The 21,925-nt window shown below is 37.3% G+C and overlaps 3 protein-coding genes across 3 annotated transcripts; 1 reads left to right on the top strand and 2 right to left on the bottom strand.

The window, feature by feature from the left end:
- Positions 1–14: 14 nt before the first annotated feature.
- Positions 15–2,845, bottom strand: cdc26 (cell division cycle 26 homolog). The gene is made up of 3 exons (XM_051894118.1): positions 2,772–2,845; positions 2,143–2,248; positions 15–405 (listed from the first exon to the last, which is right to left on the bottom strand). The coding sequence occupies exons 2-3, from the start codon at positions 2,221–2,223 to the stop codon at positions 220–222; spliced, it is 267 nt and encodes an 88-aa protein (XP_051750078.1). The 5' UTR covers positions 2,224–2,248; positions 2,772–2,845; the 3' UTR covers positions 15–219.
- A 585-nt stretch (positions 2,846–3,430) lies between these two features.
- Positions 3,431–9,597, top strand: prpf4 (PRP4 pre-mRNA processing factor 4 homolog (yeast)). The gene is made up of 14 exons (XM_051895191.1): positions 3,431–3,591; positions 4,028–4,229; positions 5,343–5,529; positions 6,024–6,111; positions 6,204–6,283; positions 6,411–6,504; positions 6,613–6,707; positions 7,412–7,470; positions 7,596–7,719; positions 7,805–7,894; positions 8,041–8,163; positions 8,490–8,597; positions 8,696–8,814; positions 9,123–9,597. Exons 2-14 carry the CDS (start codon positions 4,067–4,069, stop codon positions 9,314–9,316), a joined length of 1,524 nt encoding a protein of 507 aa, XP_051751151.1. The 5' UTR covers positions 3,431–3,591; positions 4,028–4,066; the 3' UTR covers positions 9,317–9,597.
- Positions 9,339–14,250, bottom strand: rnf224 (ring finger protein 224). The gene is made up of 3 exons (XM_051895192.1): positions 13,934–14,250; positions 12,905–13,109; positions 9,339–10,142 (listed from the first exon to the last, which is right to left on the bottom strand). Exons 1-3 carry the CDS (start codon positions 14,011–14,013, stop codon positions 9,861–9,863), a joined length of 567 nt encoding a protein of 188 aa, XP_051751152.1. The 5' UTR covers positions 14,014–14,250; the 3' UTR covers positions 9,339–9,860.
- Between the last annotated feature and the right edge of the window lie 7,675 nt (positions 14,251–21,925).

Raw genomic sequence — 21,925 nt, 5'->3', positions numbered from 1 at the left:
TTTTTTAAAAGATGTGAAAAGATAATTTCTCCATTCAACTAGCAGTCTTTATTTACTCAGTAGAAAAATAGTCCTTTGAAATCAGTTATCATAAACAGATAACCAAACCCATAATGAATGTGCTTTCAGTCCTTTTCAGGTCAGGCAAGATCAAAACAATGTGTGTGTGTGTTGCAGATTCTCAAGACCTTATAGTCCATTTTTCAGGTTTGCAAATTGTCAAAACTGAAGGTTTCCAAAAAGTGATGGTAATGTGTTAGGCTTTGGGTGAGGTTTGTATCCGATTCGCTCGTGGATCATCTGCTCCCTGGTCTTCCCGTCCGTGCCACCACCTGATGCTCCGCTCATCTCACTGGATGTGGCTACACCAACTACATCCACTTCATCCCTCTGTTTCTTTCGGCTCTGGACAGACATGGGAAAGTAATGTGCAGATCATAAAAACAAGATTAATCTTTACTTACACTTGACCATGCTGGTATAACCTGTTTGTTCCAGCAATGATAGTTGGGATACGATTAAGGAACTGATGGGTTGATACAAATGTTTTAAGTTTGAAAAATATAGAAGTTTTTTTTTTTTTTTTTTTAATAGATAATGAGATTCTGGCCAATATGATGTGGTCTTTGACTTTTTGGATACTGGATGCCAGCTTAGAAACTGGCAGGCATTTTTGTTACCTATTATTAATTTATTCTGCAGTTTTTATATATATTTATAAAACGGTTAGTTCCTGTCCTTAATTCTGATTGGTCAATAGCTGTGTTTTATTCACGATAAAACACGGCTATGACCACTTCACCCAACGGTTCTGTGTATCACTAAACAACACTCTTAGCAACCACTCTCAATTGATATTGTTCATTGAAGCTTACTGTATTATGTAGAAGATCAAGTGAGCAAGATTATTACCTGCATTCAGATTTAGCATTATCCTTCAGTCAAACAAAAAATCTGTCCGATGTATTATCCTGTCCTTTTAACAGTTAAGGGGTTTTCCCGTGGCTGACAGCGCTAGTCAAAGCATTTGTCAGTTGCGTCTTGTTCCATGTTCACAAAAATTCAATCTTTTCAATATAAAAGTCTTCGCTACTGACTGACACACTCATAAAGACAGTCTTTGCCGCCATCTAATGGCATAATGTAACTTCTGTTGCTGTTCACGGTCAGGGACTATTTTCTCCAGCGGAAAAAAGGCTTTTATTTAAAGTTTACTTCATGAAAGTTGTATTGATACATATTTCTGGCTTTAATATTTGTATTGTGTGGTAACTGTTTTATAAAAGCAATAAGGTACTCAAGGCTAGTGCTGTATAAAGCACAGCCTCTCGTACCTTATTGCTTACATATATATATATAAAAAGGGTTGGTAAGTGTGATCACAAGATAATGAACATGTCCTATGTTGAATTGACCAGCTTCTTCTAGTATGTGATTTTAAATATTTGTCAAAATTAGTATTCAGTTCTTTACTTAATTCATTTAGGCCAGAGAGACTGAGCCTGGTTTCTCCTAAGGTTTTTTTTTTTTTTTTTTTTTTTTGCCACTGTCTCCTTTGGCTTGCTCACTTGCGGTTTAAAAGACAATATTCAGCAATACTTCTGATTTAACTGTACTGACATCGGATGACAAGTAAATTTCTAGGACTACTGAATGGAGCCGGATAACGACACTAACTTTGCAACATCTACAGTTATTGAACTGAATCAATATTGAACTGACTTCTGCTGAATAATAACAATATTGTCTTCTGTAAAACTGCTTTACAGGTGAAATTAAATTTGTTTCATAATTTGCAACTTTGACAGTTATTGAACTGAACTGAAACAACACTGAACTAAACTGAGCTGAATAATAACACTTGTGTTCTGTAGAGCTGCTTTAAAGCTGAAATTGAATTTGTTTCAATTCATGAATTAAATTAATTCTGTTATTTTCCTGTTTATTAATGTGAAGCTGCTCTGAAACACTCTGTGTTGTATAAAGCGCTATATAAATAAAATTGACTTGACTTTGATGTAAAACTGGAAAAACGTAATTTAACTCTTGGTTGCTTCAATGTACTTTTGTGCACAGTAAACTTATTTGTATAGAAAGCATTAAGTCCGAACTTAAGTTACTGGATAAACAGCTAGATTTTACCTCCAGCTCTTTCTTCACACTTTCAAACTCCTCCGTGTCATCCAGCTTGAGCTCAAGGCGCGTGGGTTTCCTGCGCAGCATCTTCACATCACCGGTTTGTCGTTGCCTGGAAACATACGCTGATATTGAGTTATTGTGGATAAAATATTGTGTGTTTTGAGTCCTGGAAACATACGCTGATATGGAGTTATTGTGGATAAAACACTGTAAAATACACTTATATATATATATATATATATATATATATATATATATATATATATAGTGTTTAGCTATGCTCAACTCTTGTTGGCATGTTTAGAGGAAATTACTATCACTAAGCCGATGATTGCAAGATTGACATTTGTATACATAACACATCTTTTAAATAAATATCATTATTTAACGTTTACATCGTTAAATATTGCATATACTGTCAATTCACTGAATCGACTCCTGCTGCAGCAACATAACGTTCTTGTTTAGCAGCTACATGCTAATTAGGCCAATAGCTCTGAACTCTGAGTCTTAAACAGTTACAAAAAGCAGGATAATGAACCATAAAGACTGTTGTTAACTTTATTGAACATGACAGATTCATGATAAAGAATTTAAACTGAAAGATATGACTTTTTCACCACACCACTTACCGCAATGACACTCGCTTGATCTCATAGGATGTTCAGAAGGGGATCATGGGAAATGTAGTCAAAGCGCATAGAAAGAAAGGACAGAAATCAGTGGAACGATGATGGGGAAAAAACTGTGGACTTGTTTGACTTATTTAGTGTTTTATAATTCTTTTACTGTTTGCATTTAGTTGAAAAACCCATAATAAGGTATCTGATAGCAGGTTCTGTAATATCATAGTAATCTGCATGTGTTCAGAACTACATATTTTCTCATGGGCAATAACGGTGGTAAAGCCTTGAAATTTACCCTTTTTAAGGACCTTTGTATTTATTTTGTAATTAGAGATTTGAGTTCAGTACCCCTATGTTTATAGTTCTACATTTTTTGTGTTATTTTGTGGTTTGATTTTTTTATGTATCTGTATTATTATTACTTGTATTTTATTATCATTTGTTCCTTTTTTTAATGATTTCCTTGCTGTTATTATTATTGTTATTTTGTATTTAATTGTTGTGTGATTTATCACTAGATAAAACTTGTAAAAACTGACTTTCAATTAAAAAAAAAATCACTGGAGTAAAAACGCATGAAAACTAGCCCTACAAAAACGTAATATCAAACTTGTGTTTCTATCGGTTTCCATTCACTGCGGACTGACATGTCCGCTAGATGTCACTATTTATTCATGGTAAAGAGTAAAACAGGCGGATATGACGAATTACTGTGCGCCGGATAGCCCGCGTCGTGTGGTCGTGTTTGTAGATAGTACACATTAGATTTCATATAAACAAACTGTCTTTAAAGGACACTATCTGTGCGTTTGTGAAAGCATAAAGGGTGAGTGAAGAGCTGGTTATGCATGATGTGTTTATTTTTCCTTAACTTCTTATGTTTTAGGTGAAATTAGTTTAGTTCTCTGAACACCCTCCAAAAAGTTGTGTGGTACAGTGATGTATCATATGGTGCATGTACTTAATAATTGCCGTATTCATATACAATGGTATTTACATTAAAAGAATACCAAGTACCACAGTGCTTTTTTGAGTTTATCAGTATAAGTTGTTCAGCCGCCTGACTTTAAGTCATACCTATTATGTCCTATCTTTTGTTGAGTTTGTATATTCCAGCAATTGCGTATGTAATTCTAATATTTGGTAATATTGAAAATATTTAGCAACCAAAGTAAAGGTTAGGTTGGTTGGTATGATGTAGTACTGTCCGTACCTGATTTGTAATACATGATGGTGTTTCAATAATTATGCCTCTATTTCAGGTCAAATATTCTTTGATTGCCGGACAAATAGTTGAAACCATGTCGGATGAAGACGAAGCTCCAGTTGTGAAAAGGGCCAGAATCTTCTATGGAAGCCTTGAAGAAAAGGAGAAGGAGCGTCTTAGTCGTGAAGGAACATCTTTCTCTGCCAAAGATGCTGTTAAAGCCGGCATTGCGGCTGGGCATATTAATATCTCCAGTGGTAAGATTGATATTTCAAAGCAGCTATATGCTGGATATATAGTGAATGTTAGTGTTAGGACATAGGACCCAACTCTTAAACCACTACATTCTTTAAGTATAATTTTGTCCAAGTCTTTTAACCCTGTAAAACCTACTGTATCGAATTTGATACATTCATTTCTAAGGCCTCTAATCAATCAGGATGATTGAAACTTTGCTGAAAAACCTGTTGTACACCTTCTACTACATGCCTTATGCCCTCTGATTGATAGTTCATACTTTTTTAGCATGTGAATGAACTTTTAGTAGTATAATTCTAAAAATGTCCACCTTCAGATTTTGGTACACGTGTCTTTTTGCTGTGTCTTTGCATAAAGTAAACATAAGAATAACTTTTATATTATAATTTCTAAATGAACATTTACCGGACGAAAGCAACTTAACTTTACTTGATTATTCATACATTGTGTTTTAGAAAATTCATTTTAAATTTGTGAGTATTAAATATGATGCATCAGACTTTTGAGGTATGTTTATTTGTCTTATCTTGTAATCAACAGTGTATTGCGCTGTATTGTATGTTTTGTCCCCTACAATTAAAACAACAGAGCTTTGATCATAAAACTAAACACTTAAATTTCATCTTACTAAGGCATATTGGGAGATATAGTGTGACAACTGATATTTATATGCAGTTTATACAAATAGTCTGTTTTAATAAAGATCTCTTTGATTTACAATACAAGCTATCAGAATTTCATCTTACTTTTTGGCCATATAAATATCAACAACTGCACCAAATTTAATATTTTTCCTCAGTTTGGACCTAAAAAAATAATTAATATTTTATTCCTCCTCAATTGTGAGCTCTATATTCTCATTATATCATAGTGAATGAGCCATAAATGTATCAAACATGATACAGAACATAAAAAATTTTTTTTTTTTAGGTTTTCTTTTATTTTGTTTTAAGGTTCAATAAACTTCCATTTCAAAAATAGATTTTTCTGACGTCTATTTTATATTTTAAGCTTTACAGGGTTATTCTATGACTGTTTGTGACAGGAAGTGATGTTTGTTTGTTTTTTAGTAGTGTGATTTACTTAATTTTTTTTTCTCTCTCTCTCCTCAGGTGAGTCCATGGAGATGGAAGAGCGTGTGAGTGAGCGACAGGCTGAAGTGCTGGCAGAGTTTGAGCGCAGAAAAAGAGCCAGACAAATCACAGTCTCCACTGATGATGTGGAGGTTAAGGCCTGCCTCCGAGCTCTTGGCGAGCCAATCACGCTGTTTGGGGAAGGGCCTGCGGAGAGACGAGAGAGGTGGGTGACTTTTGTATAAAGCTTTTCTGCTTATTCTGGCCAAGAACTTCCCACTTAGACAGGAAGAACAGACATTAAAAGAAATGGTGATTAGCCATTTTGCATGTCGTTTGATAGCAGCTAATTTTGAAGTTAATGATACTACAACTGTATAATAGGGAATGTTAACTCTATGGAGAAATGAGTGATTACTATAGATACACTAGTCTCTTTTGTTCACAAATACTGCATTTATTTGATCAAAACACAGTAAAAGGAGTAATTACAATTTAATATGAATGTTATTTTAATATATTTTATGTTATTTATTCCTGTGATGAATTTTCAGCATTATTACTCCAGTATTCAGTGTCACATTATCCTTCAGAAATCATTCTAATATGCTGATTCCGTGCTCAAGACCTTTTTTTTAAAATTATTATTATCATGACACTTAAACAGTTGTGCTGTCTAATATTTGTTTCCATTGTTTTCTGACTGTTTATTTTCCACAGATTGAGGAACATTCTTTCAGTACTTGGTCCTGATGCATTGAAGAAATCGAAGAAAGAGGATGAAAAAGCAAAACGCACTCAAGAAGAGGTAGGAACATTTCAATTTTAAAAAAAGTTATTATAGAATATAATAGATTTGAATGTCAAATGAATGTGATTATCTGTGCATGTTTTGTGCAGTATCAGCAGACATGGTACCATGAAGGACCTTCATCTCTGAAGGAGGCACGTCTTTGGTTAGCCAAGTATTCACTGCCCAGGTAAACACTGGATGGATAATATTTTACAGTAACATCTAACAATGTAAATAATGACTATAAAATGCGAACATTTGTCAATAACTGTGTATTTTAAACGTTTTGGATTTGATTTTGTTTGGTTCTCCAGAGCAGTGCAAAGGTTAGATGCTGCAAGGGCCCAAAAAGAGATTCCAGAGTCTACAAGAACAGTTAAACAGCAAGAGCTTCACAAGAACCTCCGGGTATGACAGTATGTCAAGAAAGTGGAAAAAGACAGACTTTATGATGTTGTAATTTTCAGTCCCTTTTAATGCTGTATGTAATTATTACAATTGTTTTGTTTTATTTAGAATGTGAACAACTTCTGCAGCCAAATTGGTGATGACCGTCCAATATCTCACTGCCAGTTTAGCCCCAACTCTAAGCTGCTTGTGACTGCGTCTTGGTATGCGTTTTCTTATTTTTATTTAAATTATGTATAATTATTTATTATTTTATTTTTTTATGCATTCTTCACAAAGACATTTTTTAAGAAGGTTATTTAGATGTTTTATATATTTTGCTTTGTGTGCCAGTAGGAATCATCCATTTTTAGACTTCTATATGTTTGCAAATATTGTATATAATCCAGTAATCCAATGAGATTTTTGAATGAACAAGTGATTTTTGTGAGTCCTACAACAGGATGGTATGGCCCATACACATCTCCCTATCATAGTCAGGCTTAAAATACATGAAGAGACTGAATTAACTGATAAATCCATAGAAAAACTGTGGCATCTTCTCCAAGATGCTTAGAACAACCTACCTTTACCTCACTTAATCTAAGTTTAGGCACTTCCTGTATTTTTGTTTGTTTTCTAAAAATAATTCCATGAATAGTTTTTGCTCATCAGCTAACTTCTATTAACTAAATCAAATAATTGGCAAACTGGCACACAGTTTGTGATTTATTATGCAGGCAGGTTGTGGGCCATACCTTCTGTTGTAGGATTAGTTTAAAAAAATCTCTCTGGATTGATAAATGATTTACAAAAGGAATGTTTGGAAATGTAAAATTAATTTATAAGTAACATTTTAAATGTTTTTTGGAGCATGTAATATTTAAAAGACACAATTTTGTACCAAGTATGTCTTTGTCTGTTGTAGGAGTGGCTTGTGTAAATTGTGGAAAGTCCCAGATTGTACACTAATACGCACATTAAGAGGTAAATATAACAAATATGCTCTGTAGTGTTTATTCTTGAAGTCATGTCTGTCGTGTTAAACTTTTTCATTACCCTCTTACAGTGTAACATTGGTTTTATTGATGGTGAACTCTTTTTTTTCTCAGGTCATAATACCAACGTGGGAGCGATTAGCTTTCACCCTCAAGCAACACTCACACTTGAGGAGTCGGATGTCAATATGGCCTCCTGTGCTGTGGATGGATCTGTTAAGCTGTGGAGTTTAGACAGGTGTGTATTATTAGTAGTACTTAATTTTTCTGTCTCAGTTTCTGAAGTAAAACATTGTAACATTCACCTGTACATATATCTGTAGTGATGAGCCTGTAGCAGACATTGAGGGGCACTCTATGAGGGTGGCTCGGGTGGCCTGGCATCCCTCTGGACGGTTTTTGGGTACAACTTGGTATGTTTTTTTTGTTTTTTTTCCTGTTTTAATATAACATTTTTTTTTAATAGGTAAAAGCAAACTAGAGGTGTGAATATTGGTGTTTGGCTAAAACCTTTGTGTCATATAATTAATAGAATTGGCATATTTTGTTTTTCTTAAAGTTATGATAACTCATGGAGACTTTGGGATCTTGAGGTCCAAGAAGAAATTCTGCATCAGGAGGGTCATAGTAAAGGTGTCCATGACCTGCACTTCCACCCAGACGGCTCTCTGGCAGGAACTGGGTAAGGGCCTCGCACTGAACCCTGAGGCACTCCAACTGTTTTTGTGAAAGAACAGACACAACCCTCTATCTATACAGCTACTTTGATGCTTGTGATTATGAGTCCAAGCATGCATGGTTTAAGGCCTCTTTAAAATCTTTAATCCATTGTGCATGGTTCCTCACCCCTGCAATATTTGCATTACCAGAGCCCAAACCAAAATAGGCTTCCACTTCATGTTGTGATTGTACATTAAACCTGCTTTGGATTGATTGAATTGTTTGAATAGGATATATTATATCTGACCGTGGAGCTCATTGATGTATTAATTTTATTTATTGCTACAGTGGTTTGGATTCATTTGCCCGTGTCTGGGACCTGCGGACTGGTCGTTGCATCATGTTCCTGGAGGGCCACCTCAAAGAGATTTACAGCCTTAATTTCTCACCAAATGGGTGAGAAAAAGAAAGGGCACATTTGGATGATTTACTAAAGCCGTTTACTGTTATTAGATCTTAATTAGACAATTAACCCTGAAATCTTCCTTGTGTAGCTTTCATGTGGCAACAGGAAGTGGCGATAACACCTGCAAAGTGTGGGACCTTCGTCAGAGGAGGTGTATATACACAATCCCTGCCCATCAGAACCTTGTGTCCTCAGTCAAGTTCCAACGTAAGTATTCAAGTCAAAATGAGATTTAATTTATTTTCAGTCATTTAGGGAATATTCACTCAAAAATAAAGTGTCATTATTTACTCACCCCTCTTGTCGGCAACCTTAGTCCCCAAAATGAAAAAGCACTGTGAACATTGAGCAAAATATCTTTGCGTTTCACAAGGTTTACAGGTTTTGGGTGAACAAATATTTTAATCGTTTCCTATAGGTCTACCTTCTGTGTAGCAAATGAGTCTTAATTCACCTTGATTGGATTTGTGACATTTTTGGAATGTCAATATTAACAAGGGTCCCTTCCTTTTTAGCTAACGATGGGCATTATTTGCTGACTGGTGCATATGACAACACAGCAAAAGTGTGGACCCATCCTGGCTGGTCACCTCTGAAGACTCTGGCGGGGCATGAGGGGAAGGTCATGGGGCTTGACCTTTCACCTGACGGACAGCTTATTGCAACCTGCTCTTATGACCGAACCTTCAAACTCTGGATGTCAGAATGAGATTCTGTTCCTCCTTTAAATATTTTCATTTTTAATTTTTGTTATACTTCCTTTTATTTTTTTAAGTTTAGTTTTTAAAGAGCTGGAAAACAACACAGGAGAGCTTTAAACTGGAAGCTGATTGACAGTTTGGTTCAATCAAATCATGAATACAATCAATGGTTTCCTATAGTTTGAGTTGTTGTAACTATCATCTGTAATTCTGTTGGATTTTCTAAGATCTGAAATCCAGTCTGTCCATTCTTCCATCTTTATCATATTAAAAGTATCTCATGTCCATACATCCTGTTCCATTTTGAACTCAAGTCCACACTGAGTTTTGCAGAATTTGTTATATTACTGATCCATGTGGTACTTAAATAAATTGCATTTTATTGTCCCAGGCAATTTTGTAAAGGGATCTGTTGATGAGTTCTGGACAGTGGGATATCCATTGCAAAAAAAAAAAAAAGTGTCCAAAGACATATTGTAATCTCATGATCATGGAGTTCAGTTTATGCACTATCCACAGCAGAAAGAGATTCATAGGAGTGTGAACATGAATCTAGCACCACCAGCAGCAGAGCAGGCAGTGCTTGCAGCAAGGGCTTCTGCGGAAACGATGCTCTGCCAGTGCCACATTGGCCCAGGCCGAAGGAGGTTGATCTGTGATTGGCTGTTTTATAAAGGAGGATTTGGTCTCCAGCGGAGACTTCTGGCTGTAGGTTCGCTGGTTTTCCACTTCAGCTTTAACACCCAGAAACGCTGCCAGGTCTAGGTCTAGTCCAGTGGCACCTCCGCGAGGTAGAGGAGTGTTCTGCCTGCACTGAGGACAGGGGATCCACATCTGTGTGGAAGAGACATGTCAGTAACAAACAACACACACAGGTGAGGTATATCAACACTTTAGGAAAGGTCAAAATTACTTCATGAATGTATGAACTTTATTCACACAAGTAATTTTGTCATGTTAATTAAATTTGCTGCAAATGAAAATCTTCACAGAATGCCAAGAGGGATAAAACTGAAAACTGGTGTATTTGCTACTGAAGTGGACGTTTTTTGTCTCGGTGCAAGAGGAAAAATTGTCTGGTTTCACAGAGAGGGTGTAGACTAAGCCAGGATTAGGCCTTAGTTCAATTAGGACATATAAGTAGCTTTTATAAACGCACCCTAGAAAAAAACTTTACTGGTGTGAATCTTGAGACAAACCAATGGCACAGAAATATTTTAAGATATGTCAGTACAAGTTGCTTTCAGTTAGAACAGCTCATGCATTTTAGTCTAGGACTAGCTTAAGCCTCATCTGCGAAACCAGGGGATTGTATTGAAATTAAACCTATAGACACATAGATAAAGGCCCGGTTTCACAGACAGGGCTTAGCCTAAGCCAGGATTAGGCCTTAGTTCAATTAAGATATTTATGTATCTTTTATAAACGTACACTACAAAGACAAAACAATGACACTGACATATTTTAAGATATGTCAGTACAGGTTGCTTTCAGTCAAAACAGCTCAAATATGCATTTTAGTCTAGGACTAGCTTAAGCCTTGTCTGTGAAACCGGGGGCATGTGTCATAAACACTTAAAGGATTAGTTCACTTTCAAATGAAAATTACCCCAAGCTTTACTCACCCTCAAGCCATCCTAGGTGTATATGACTTTCTCCCTTCTGATAAACACTCTCTGAGATATTTTAATAAATATCCTGACACATCCGAGCTTTATGATGGCAGTGAACGGGACCCATGAGTATGAGCTGAAGAAAGTGCTTCCATCCACATCCATCCATCATAAACATGTACTCCACACAGCTCCAGGGGTTAATAAAGGCCTTCTGAAGTGAAGCGATGCGTTTGTGTATAAAAAAATATCCACATTTAACAAGTTATGAAGTAAAACATCCAGCTTCCGCCAGACCGCCTTTCGTATTCAAGTTACGAAGAAAGTGTAAACTGGCGTCGTGTCACTTACACTTTTTCCGTAAGTTGAATAGGGAAGGCGTAGGACGTAGCGGAAGCTTTTTGAACTGCAAGAGTTTTACACTTTATTCGTACATTGAATACGGAAGGCGGTCTGGCGGAAGCTAGATATTTTACTTTATAACGTGTTAAATATGGGTATTTTTCTTAGACAAACGCATCACTTCATTTCAGAAGACCTTTATTAACCCTCCCGGAGCCGTGTGGAGTACATTTATGATGGATGGATGTGGATGGAGACACTTTCTTCAGCTCATACTCGTGGGTCCCATTCACTGCCATTATAAAGCTTGGATGTGTCAGGATATTTATTACTATTTCTGGGGCAATGGGCGGAGCGTGATGTCCAGCTCCTCCTCTCTGGATGTAATCTGGGCATAATGGGTGGAGCTAGAAGGTCCAACCACACCCTAACCTTACCCATAAAACCATATCCCACCACTCATTAGATCCACAGCGGTGGAGCAGGGACAAGCTCAAGCTCCACTTGTCTAGACAGGTGGAACTTGACGTCATTTGGCTCTGAGCACCACTTGGGCTCAAGTGGTCGCACGAAACGTTTTTAGAGTCTGTTAAGCGCAAACCCTGACCCGCATCCAATTCTAAAGATTTCATTGGTCATGTCAATCACAGTACTGACTGTCTACACAACAAAAGGTGCGTTCCGGCATGTTGTAATTATCGTAAATACAACATTTCAACTTCCTCGTAGAGCTCGTAAGCTTGTAAGATGAGAATTTTCGGAGAGCTCCTTCTTGTACCACCTGACTGCTGCAGATTCATTTAGGCGTTAATAGTGTTGCCATAGAAATGCATAATTCCCAGTCCGAAAACATTCTTGCTTCAGCAATAATAAAAAAAAAACAAATGTGGTTTATCTAAAGTAATTTTTGCTTATGGATGAATTGGATCATTGAAGGTCAGCAGCAGCAAAGACATTGGTTAATAAAGTGATATTGAATACATAAATTATATTTATGTTATGTAACATATTTAAATATTGCAGGTTTGCGTAATATTCTGAGTTTGCATTTCACTGTTTTTTTTTTTTTTTCATTTTAAGGAATACTTAATCTGTTTTTGTGCCTGTTCACATTTAGTCTAGAACTACAGTAACCATCATGTTTACACAGCGCACACTTTCTCTGGACTTACTCTCGATTTCTCTCAACATGGGGACAGGAGAGCTGTCAGTCAATAAATGGGAAAACAAAGTAACTTGCGCTACTTGTTTGAAAAAGTAACTTGGATATTTTGTTGTAAATTTGAAAAGTAGTGCATTTTAGTTACTTGAAAAAGTAATCTGATTACATAACTCGCGTTACTTGTAATGCGTTAACCCCAACACTGCTAATAGGTGTCTGTATAATACATCAAGTTTTTTAATATTGCATTTACACACCTTACCTTTAATTTAAACATTTTCATTAATTGTCCAGGTTCTTTATAAGCATATACTTGGATGAATATATTGCTGAAAATGTGTAAAAGAAAAAACACACACATTTGGCATATAACTTAAAACTTTACATCGCTCATGTTATCAGTATTGTCTGACCACAAGAATCACAGGTCAAGCAAATATTCATGAAATTTGTGATTAAGCATTCAGGTTGAATCCTACCTGCTCATTAATGAGGGTGTCCAGCCGCTTCAGACAGGCCTGGCAGAACGTGTGACCGCAGTAGAGTTTCCGGGGGAGTCTCTCTCCCAGGTTATACGCGCTGTAGCAGATGATGCAGTCCAGTTTACGGCTGTCCCTGGAGTTCTGTGCTCCAGTCTCCACATCACTCTCGACAGGAGCCTCACACACAGGCTTATCCGAGATCCTACAGAATGAGCTCAGTATGATACAAACATCTCTTTGTGTTTGCCTGAGATGTTTAGTGCTGACTTTTGTAATGGTTAATTATTTGTGGCCAGCATGACTGGCCAAAAATTTTAGGTACAGAGCCCCTAAAAACATATTTAGAGATAAAATATTGTTTCCCAAAGCAACTTCATACATATACTAAAAATAAGTGACACCAGTTGGTTAAAAATAATTGCATAAATTCCACAAAATAGCCATTTTCTCCATAATATTTGATTGTTTCAGATACACAAGGTCAGCTGGTGAAGAGTGTGTAAGCTGAGCTGCATGTATCTGTTTACTATTAGTGGCCAGCAGCAATGAAATTTATATACACAAGAAGTTATGCTAAAACATGTGTATATTGTAGGTTTTTATCCTCTTACAAATGTTCTTTTTATTCCCTACCAGCTGTCCAAACAAATACAAAACATAACCATGATCATATGCTCAATCACCTTATGAGAAATATTTGATGGAAAAAGTTTTATTTGCATGACTTGTCAACGTGATTCCATAGTTTAGACTGAGAGCATAAGGAATGTTTATTTAATGGAAATCCTCATTTTATGTATAATATGTAATTCAGTTATATTAAAATTTTATGTAAGAAACACATACATAATCTGAAGAAGAAATAAGAACAAAAATTAAATAAAAAAATGACATTTTTGTGAATAAATGATTTTGTCCCCCTTATTCCTCATTTTATTTTAATTAAGCAGAAATTCAAATATGTCTTATTTTAATTCATAAGCAATTTCCTGTGAAAAAAAAAAAATATCCATGCAGAAGGTCTACCTGTCCTCTTCTTTCTCAGGTCTATTCTGTACGCTGTTGGTTTCTTGAGGTTCTGCCGTTCCGCTCACAGTTCCATCCATGTTTAATGTACGAATAGTCCAACTTCTGTTAACATTTTACATCCAACTCTGTCTTGGTTTCTTCATGCTTCACATCCTTTGTCAGATAGTTTAACACTTGAGTGCACCCTCTGTTGCTTTCCCTGAAGTTGTCCTCACAGTTCCCAGCAGCACTGGCACTGTCTTTGTTGCCGTTTGCGCTCTCTCTCTCTCTCTCTCTCTCTCAACCAACCAACCAACCACAACTGCCTCTCTGAAATGGAGGGCAAACAATGGTGTGCTTCCCTAGAGCCTTTAATATTTAAGTACCACCTGACGCTGTGAACCTGTGCCTTTACACACACACACACACAATTGCACGTTCACCCTTCTGAAAAAAGAAAAACCATCAGTGATTGTGGGAGGAGGGTTGCATGTTGTTGAGCAGGTATTTTATTAATTAGTCCAGAGTTGCACTTGTATCTTCTCCTCTTGGTATTATATTATTTTCTCTTACTAATTTTCCCACTAAGCACTTAATGTTTTTATTGTCTTGAATATGATAAGGAACAAGTTAATCGGTGATCTAAGAACAAAGGAATATGCCGTAGATACAGTGGCCTATGAAAAGATTTGGGTCTAGTTTTGTGGAAAAACATGAAATGAAATTCATCAGACACGTTTAGGGTGCAAGAAAGTAGAATGGGAGGAGAGAGTATAGCTTTACAGTCACAAAACAGGTCTGAAATTCAAGCCTAGTCAGCCACAGACAGTCTGTCATCAACATGTCCCTGCCAAATTAGTTCTGAGACCTTCAGCCCCCACATCGCAGGTATGTTCCTATTGGCCGATAACTATTATTATTGACCAGGAGAAAGTGAAGTAGAAGGGGATACAGATAAAACAGAGTCAAGCGACACATTAGATTTAATGAAAGTGAGATCTGATGACCTGAGTTCCCAGATGTTGGGGGTCTTTAGGGGGGTTTGAGCAGAACATGATTGATGAATCAATCTGGAGCCTCAGGAAAATAGTAAAATAACATAGCTAATCGACTGATGGCACCATAAGAACACACACAGTCCTAGTGACATCAAAGGCAGCAGACTAGGAAAATATTACAGTAAATCAATTGAACAAATCAAAATTGGTTATTGGCAAAAAAAAAAAAAAAAAAAAAGGATGTATTAAATTCAATTAATCAAATTGTAAAGGGGTCCTATAATGCCCCTTTTACAAGATGTAATATAAGTCTCTGGTGTCTCCAGAATGTGTCTATGAAGTTTCAGCTCAAAATACACCACAGATCATTTATTATAGCTTGTCAAATTTGCACCTATTTTGGGTGTGAGCGAAAACACGCCATTTTTGTGTGTCCCTTTAAATGCAAATGAGTTGCTTTCCAAAGAGGGCGGAGCTTTAACAGCTTGTGCTTCGTTTGTTTAACAACAACAAAGCTGGAGAATCTCACACAGCCAAAATGATGATCATCAGTAACGGTGTTCAGCCTTACATTGTTCAAACCGGAGTCGGACACTGATGGAGAGACTCAGGAAGAAGTTACAACTTATAGAATGCAACTAAACGTTTCTGAATGGTTAGTGGATGAATTATATACTTGCTGTGGAGTTGATTCAGCTCATTGACTAGCATGTGCTGTCGTTAATCTCGTTTGTGAAGCAGTCCGGCGTAAAATGATGACATGGTAACAATGCTCTACTAACAACTCTTCCTCTTCTCTAAAGTAGCCCAACATGGCCTCACCCTCTTTGTTGCATGTTCTCGGGGCAGGGTTTATGTAAATTTTAGGGTTAGTGATGTCACTATCCCAGGAAGAAGCTCGTTGTAGTCCCTTCCAGCCGTTTGTTGTAGTCTTTAAACAGCTAATTTTTAAAAAGAAAATATCTCCCTTTGCATTGAACTTTGAGCATCGTAACTTTGCAGATGTTGTTTGTGCTCTAACAGCAACATTACACACTAATTTAAGTTAAAAAACTGAAATCATAATCAACCACCCCTTTAAAAAAAAAGTAAATGCTGTTCTTTTAAACTTTCTATTCATCAAAGAACCCTGAAAACCTGCATCACGTTTTCTACAAAAATATTAAGCAGCACAACCGTTTTCAACATTGATAATTATAAGCAACGTTTCTTGAGCACCAAATCAGAATATTAGAAATGATTTCTGAAGGATCATGTGACACTAAAGACTGGAGTAAATTCAGCTTACCATCACAGAATAGATGACATTTTTAAATATATTCAAATAAAAAACTTGTATTTAAAATTGAAGTAATATTTCACACTATTACTGTTTTCAATGTATTTTTTTATCAAATAAACGTAACCTTGGTGAGCATAAGAGATTTCAAAAATCTTACCGAGCCCAAACTTTTGAAGGGTAGTGTATGTTGCTTGCAAAAATATAGGTTGTCAGCGATACATGGCTACTTTTGAATGTTCACCAGTAAAGAAATAATAATTTCTGGCAGCAGAATGGTATTGTTATGGCATACCAGCAGGGGCTAACCTATCTAAACTATTGGATTGGCCAATACTGCATTTTAGCTGTAATAATATACAGAACAAAGCAACAGGTAGGATGGGAGCATTACTTGCGTAAAGAGACGGTTCACCCAAAAACGAAAATTCTGTCATCATTTACTCACCCTCGTGTCATTCCAAACCTCCGACTTTCTTCAATGGAACATAAAATATTTTATAGAACCCAGGGAACCAAACAACACTGGAGTCTATTAGCTTCCATTGTATGGACAAAAAACACTATGATATTTCTTAAAATATCTTCTTTTATCTTCCACAGAAGAAAAATGTTTCGTAACAAAATAGTAGTAAGCGATTTTCATTTTTGGGTGAACTATCCCTTTAAGCGATAAGATACAAGAGTTGGTGCTATATTTTAAGTACAATCACAACTTTTCACAACATTAAAGAAACTAATTTTTATTAAAATATGTTCATTCTTCAATTAGAAGATCTGAAATGTAAACTAAAGTTGGTCTCTAGATGCTGTGCAGTGATATACACAGTAGCTGATGAATGGGTGCATCACATCAAGCTGTTTCTCTTTAGTCGGAATCCAGAAGTAAAAATTCCATTCATTTTGTCCATAGGGATATTGATTTTTAACAATAACTTATAAATCTTTAAAGACAGACCTGTTGTGAGCTCTGAGGTTGTTTATTGATGGTATATGCTGTTGTTGAAGCCATAAGTTCAAATTTTTTAAACTTATTTTAAGAACCCTGTTATGTCTATTTACGTTCATATATTTTTACATGTAGCACTGTGGTCCTGTGAGGCAATACATTTCATTCCTTTGTATGTCTGCACATATATCGGAATGACAATAAAGCTCACTTACACTTAACAGTGGAATTCCTGGTGAAAAACTACATTATGGTGCTATGAAGAAAATTTCACCAATCAGAGAGCCATGGTGAGCAGATCGTGCCAAAAGATCTCTACAGGGAAACGTAATTGAGTTGGTCTTGCCATGCTCTCAAAATACTCAAATGTTTGTATAAACACTATGCAAGTATTGGGACACCTGACCAGAACACCAACTTTAATAGACTTTAATGACATTGCATTCTAAATACACAGATATTAATATGGAGTAGGTCCCCCCTTTGCAGCTATGACAGCTTCCACTCTTCTGGGAAGATTTTCCTCATAAGTGCTTTGTGGGAATTTTTGCTTATTCATCTATTAGAGCATTTGTGAGATCAGGCACTGATGTTGGACGAGAAGGCCAGGCTCACAATCTCTGTTCCACTTTATCCCAAAGGTGTTCGATGGGGCTGAGGTCAGGCCAGTCAAGTTCTTCCACACCAAACTCATTCAACCGTGAATTTATGGACCTTGCATTGTGCAATGGGGCAGTCAAGCTGGAACAGAAAAAGGGTCTTCCTCAAATTGTTCCCACAAAGTTGGAAGGATAGCATTGTCCAAAATGTCTTGGTATGCTAAAGCATTAAGATTTCCCTTCACCGGAAGTAAGGAGCCTGGCCCAACCCCTGAAAAACAGTCCCATACCATTATCCCTCCTCCACCAAAATTTACAGTTGACACAATGTAGTCAGGCAGGTAACGTTCTCCTGGCATCCGCCAAGGAGACTCGCCCACCAAACTGCCAAACAGAGAAGCGTGATTCATCTAAAAGAAAACATGATTCATCAGACCAGGCAACCTTCTTCCATTGCTTCATGGTCCAGTTCTGACACTCACGTGTCCTTTGTAGGCACGTTCGGCAGAGGACAGGGGTCATCATGGGAACTTTGCAGCAAACTGTGATGCACTGTGTATTCTTACCACTTTATATCAGGGTGGGTAGCATTAAGGATTTCAGCAATTTGAGCTACAGTAGCTCTTCTTCTGTTATCGGGCCAGACGGGCTAGCCTTTGTTTCTAAGGACATTAATGGGCCTTGGGCGCCCATGACCCTAATGCTGGTTGTCCTTCCTTGCACCAATTTTGGTAGGTACTAACCAATGCATACCAGGAACACCCTACAAGACTTGCCATTTTTGAGATGCTCTGACCCAGTCGACTAGCCATCAATGTTTGGCCCTTGCCAAAGTCACTCAGATCTTTTTGCTTGCCCATTTTTTCCTACTTTCAATGTGAAATTCAAGAACTGACAGTTTACCTGCTGCCTAATATATCCCACTCCTTGACAGGTGCCATTGTAATGATATAATCAATGTTATTCACTTCATCTTTCAGTGGTTTTATTGTTGTGGTTGATCAGTGTATGATCAACAATTTTAATCTAGTATTTCATAGATTCAATTCGATTATGTCATTCGCAATGCTTCAAGGGATATAGTACTTTCCCTCATTAAAGCGGTAACGTCTTGTACCTTTATCTTTTTGTTGGATTTTCAAATACATATCTTTTGCTTCAAATATATTTTGTAATGTTGTGAATCACCTTGGAGCTGGTTGGTTTGGTTCATGGCTTATAATGCTTTAACAAAGACTTTTTTAAAAAAATCCCTGTGGGAAAAAATACTTAGCCAATGCCATGGAAAAAGTGGGCAGGCACTATTGTATTGTATTGAGCAATCAGAAGCCAGGCATTATCAGTTTTGTAATCAAACAATTAAAGTTACTTAACATTACTTAAATTTTGTTTAATTTAAAATATTTTAGATGAACACTCATTGGTCAAAAAAGAAATTGCTGCATTGTACACTGGGGGAAAAAAGTTATCTTATGTGCTGCATCATACAATTTGCACCAGCAGATGGCAGCACAGCGCAAACTTTCTTGCAGTAGTTACACTAGAAGAATTAGAAGTTTAGAAGAATATTCTTTTGCTTTGCCGTCTCTAAATGTTGAAGCTATATTGTTATGTAGTGATATAACAGTAAGATGTGACAGAAACAGGTGGGGTAGAATATTTTCTTCAGAATAGCAGTTTCGTTTGCTGCAGCATATTTATGTATCTCTGATTTCACATGCAGAAGTAATTCTAGTTCACAATGTCCTTCTGCTGGCAAAATGAGGGCAATTAGACGTCACTGGTTTTATCAATCCTCTATTTGGTGTGTGCATGTATCTGTGTGTTTTGTATAGTTTGTCCCTGCATGGGAACTCACCTTGGTGGACACCACACAGATCTCAACTTTCCCATGCACTCTTGATCGTTATCTCATGTGCAGGGTTGTGCTGCGGTAGGAAATGATGACATGTGCAAATCCCATGATATTGTAAACACAGAAAAAGGACCTGCTTTTTAAAATGATATCCCTTTATTTTGACATGCAGTGGTACTACTATAAACTCTTCCTGAATCATCTACCCTGAATAAAACAAGGCAAAGGAAGTTGTGCAGAAAGTAATCAGAAGCACTCTGGAACTGAATCCTTTATGCTGATGTCGCCACCCAGTCCACAGAGGCTTTTGGCTGAATGTTTACCTTTTTTTTAAAGTTTTGAACGTTACTAACAGGACCAAAGACAACCACTCGTATAGAACTAGGTTTTCCTGTACATAAAAACCCATCAGACTAAAGAAGTGTTCACACTTACTGCCATTTATAGGTCACACCAGGTCAAAACAATTAAATAAAGCGAACACTCAGCAAAACAACAATGGGATAAATCTTAGGGCTTTCCACATGTAAACAAAAAACAACACCAAACAATGAACAGAAAGAACTGAGGGCCTAAATACACACAGGGATAAGTAATGGAACAAGAAACAGGTAGGTAACTCAATCAGAAACCATGGAGACAAACAAGCAACAGGAACTCAGGAAAACAGTGACAGGGAGCAATGAAAAGGAAGCCAAAACACAATGCAACTTAACATAACCCTGATATTACACTCCCCTACCGGAAGGCACATGTAAACAGTCCAACGGTGGAGGGCAGGTAGGGGCTCTGGAGGTGGGCACCAAACTGATGACATACAAGACACTAGAGAAGGTGGCAGAGGAAAACCCTATGGCAGAGCTGACGGAGGGAGGAGCCTGGGTGGAACCTTCACTGACGGTCCGGGTGGACCCAGGGGACCAACCGATGGAGGCAGAACCAGGGATAGGCGGAGGTCCAGGAGGAGCTGAGAAGAAAAAGACACAGGGTGACACCGAAGAGCCTGGAGGCCAAAGTGGAACTGCAGTGATGAGTGGCCGAGATGGAGCCAGGGTGCCAGAGGACAGAGGCGAAGCTGGTGGGACTGAGGACCGAGGCTGAGCAGGAGAGGAGGAGGAGCCCGATGGAGACAAAGGGGTAGAGGGATGAGGTGCAGCCAAAGGCTGGAAATCCGTGGTGTAGGCAGAGCAACGACTCGTCAATGTGGAGCTGGAGGGACGAGGGAGCCTGGTGGAGCCGTAAGGACGACAGTCCAAGGTGGAGCCGAGGGAGCGAGGAACCAAGGTGGAGCCGACTGGTCAATGGGCCAAGGAGACCAGAAAGCGGATCCGAGCAGCAGAGCGGAGCCACCAAACAAGGAGCAGAGGGACAAAAGAGACTTGGAACTAGACAAAACCATCAGTGATGAAGGAGACTTGGAACTACAAAAAACCATTAACAACGAAAGAGACTTAGAGCTGGGTGGAATCAACAGCAACAGGAGACTTTAAGGAAGGATATTTTCTAATTCCACAAACCATTGAATAGAGACCTGGCACAGTGAGGATTTTAATAGGCTATTTCAAAAAGTTGGGAAATGTCAAAGTTTTAGGTCAACGCATATAGCAAAGAATAGACTGGGCACGCAACTGTTACTTAGGTGTGACTTGCTTTATGTTAAAAAGAGTTATTAAGCGCAATAAGCTGCGGAAAACAACTCACTGTGGTACTCGCGCTGTCTGACACACACCCGAAGCGGGCGCACAGAAAGTTGCCTCTCAGACAGTGTGCAATCCCAAATTCAGTTCTCTTTCACAGCTTATTGCACTCAAATGGTCATATACACACAGTTATGTAAAAATGCCTGTTTTGGTGAGTATTCATGTAAACACAGTCGGTTATGTCTTAAGCGAATATAAAGAAATCGGATGTTTGTCAATAGGATCCGAGCTGCATTAGGTCAAAGCGACAGCAGCCTAATACAGTATACCTGCTGCTGTCTGCAAACAGCAAAAGAAAAAGAGAAAATCACTCACTGCTCTTGACTGAATAACTTTTGTAGCTTTAATATGAATCAATGTATAATTAATTCATGTGAAAACAATGTAGTGTTTTTTTTTTTTTTTTTTTTTACATTTGATTATTCAGTTTCTGTATTGTTTCTTACTTGAATGTTACTGTTAAATAGATCTAATGTAGGCCTACCTGAAAAACTTAAAGCACTGTTTATTTCATTTGTTTTATTGTATCGTATATATTGTATTATTTATAAAGATAAATTAAAATAACAAAAATATAAAATAACTAGTTTTAAGTGTTTTTGTTTACCTGTATGCTCTTGATGTTAAGTT

Source organism: Ctenopharyngodon idella, chromosome 5 (genome assembly GCF_019924925.1).
Source record: "Ctenopharyngodon idella isolate HZGC_01 chromosome 5, HZGC01, whole genome shotgun sequence".
In the NCBI taxonomy this organism is placed as follows: Eukaryota; Metazoa; Chordata; class Actinopteri; order Cypriniformes; family Xenocyprididae; genus Ctenopharyngodon; species Ctenopharyngodon idella.
The sequence above is the reverse complement of the archived record's forward strand: the minus strand, read 5'-3'. Positions and strand labels throughout refer to the sequence as shown.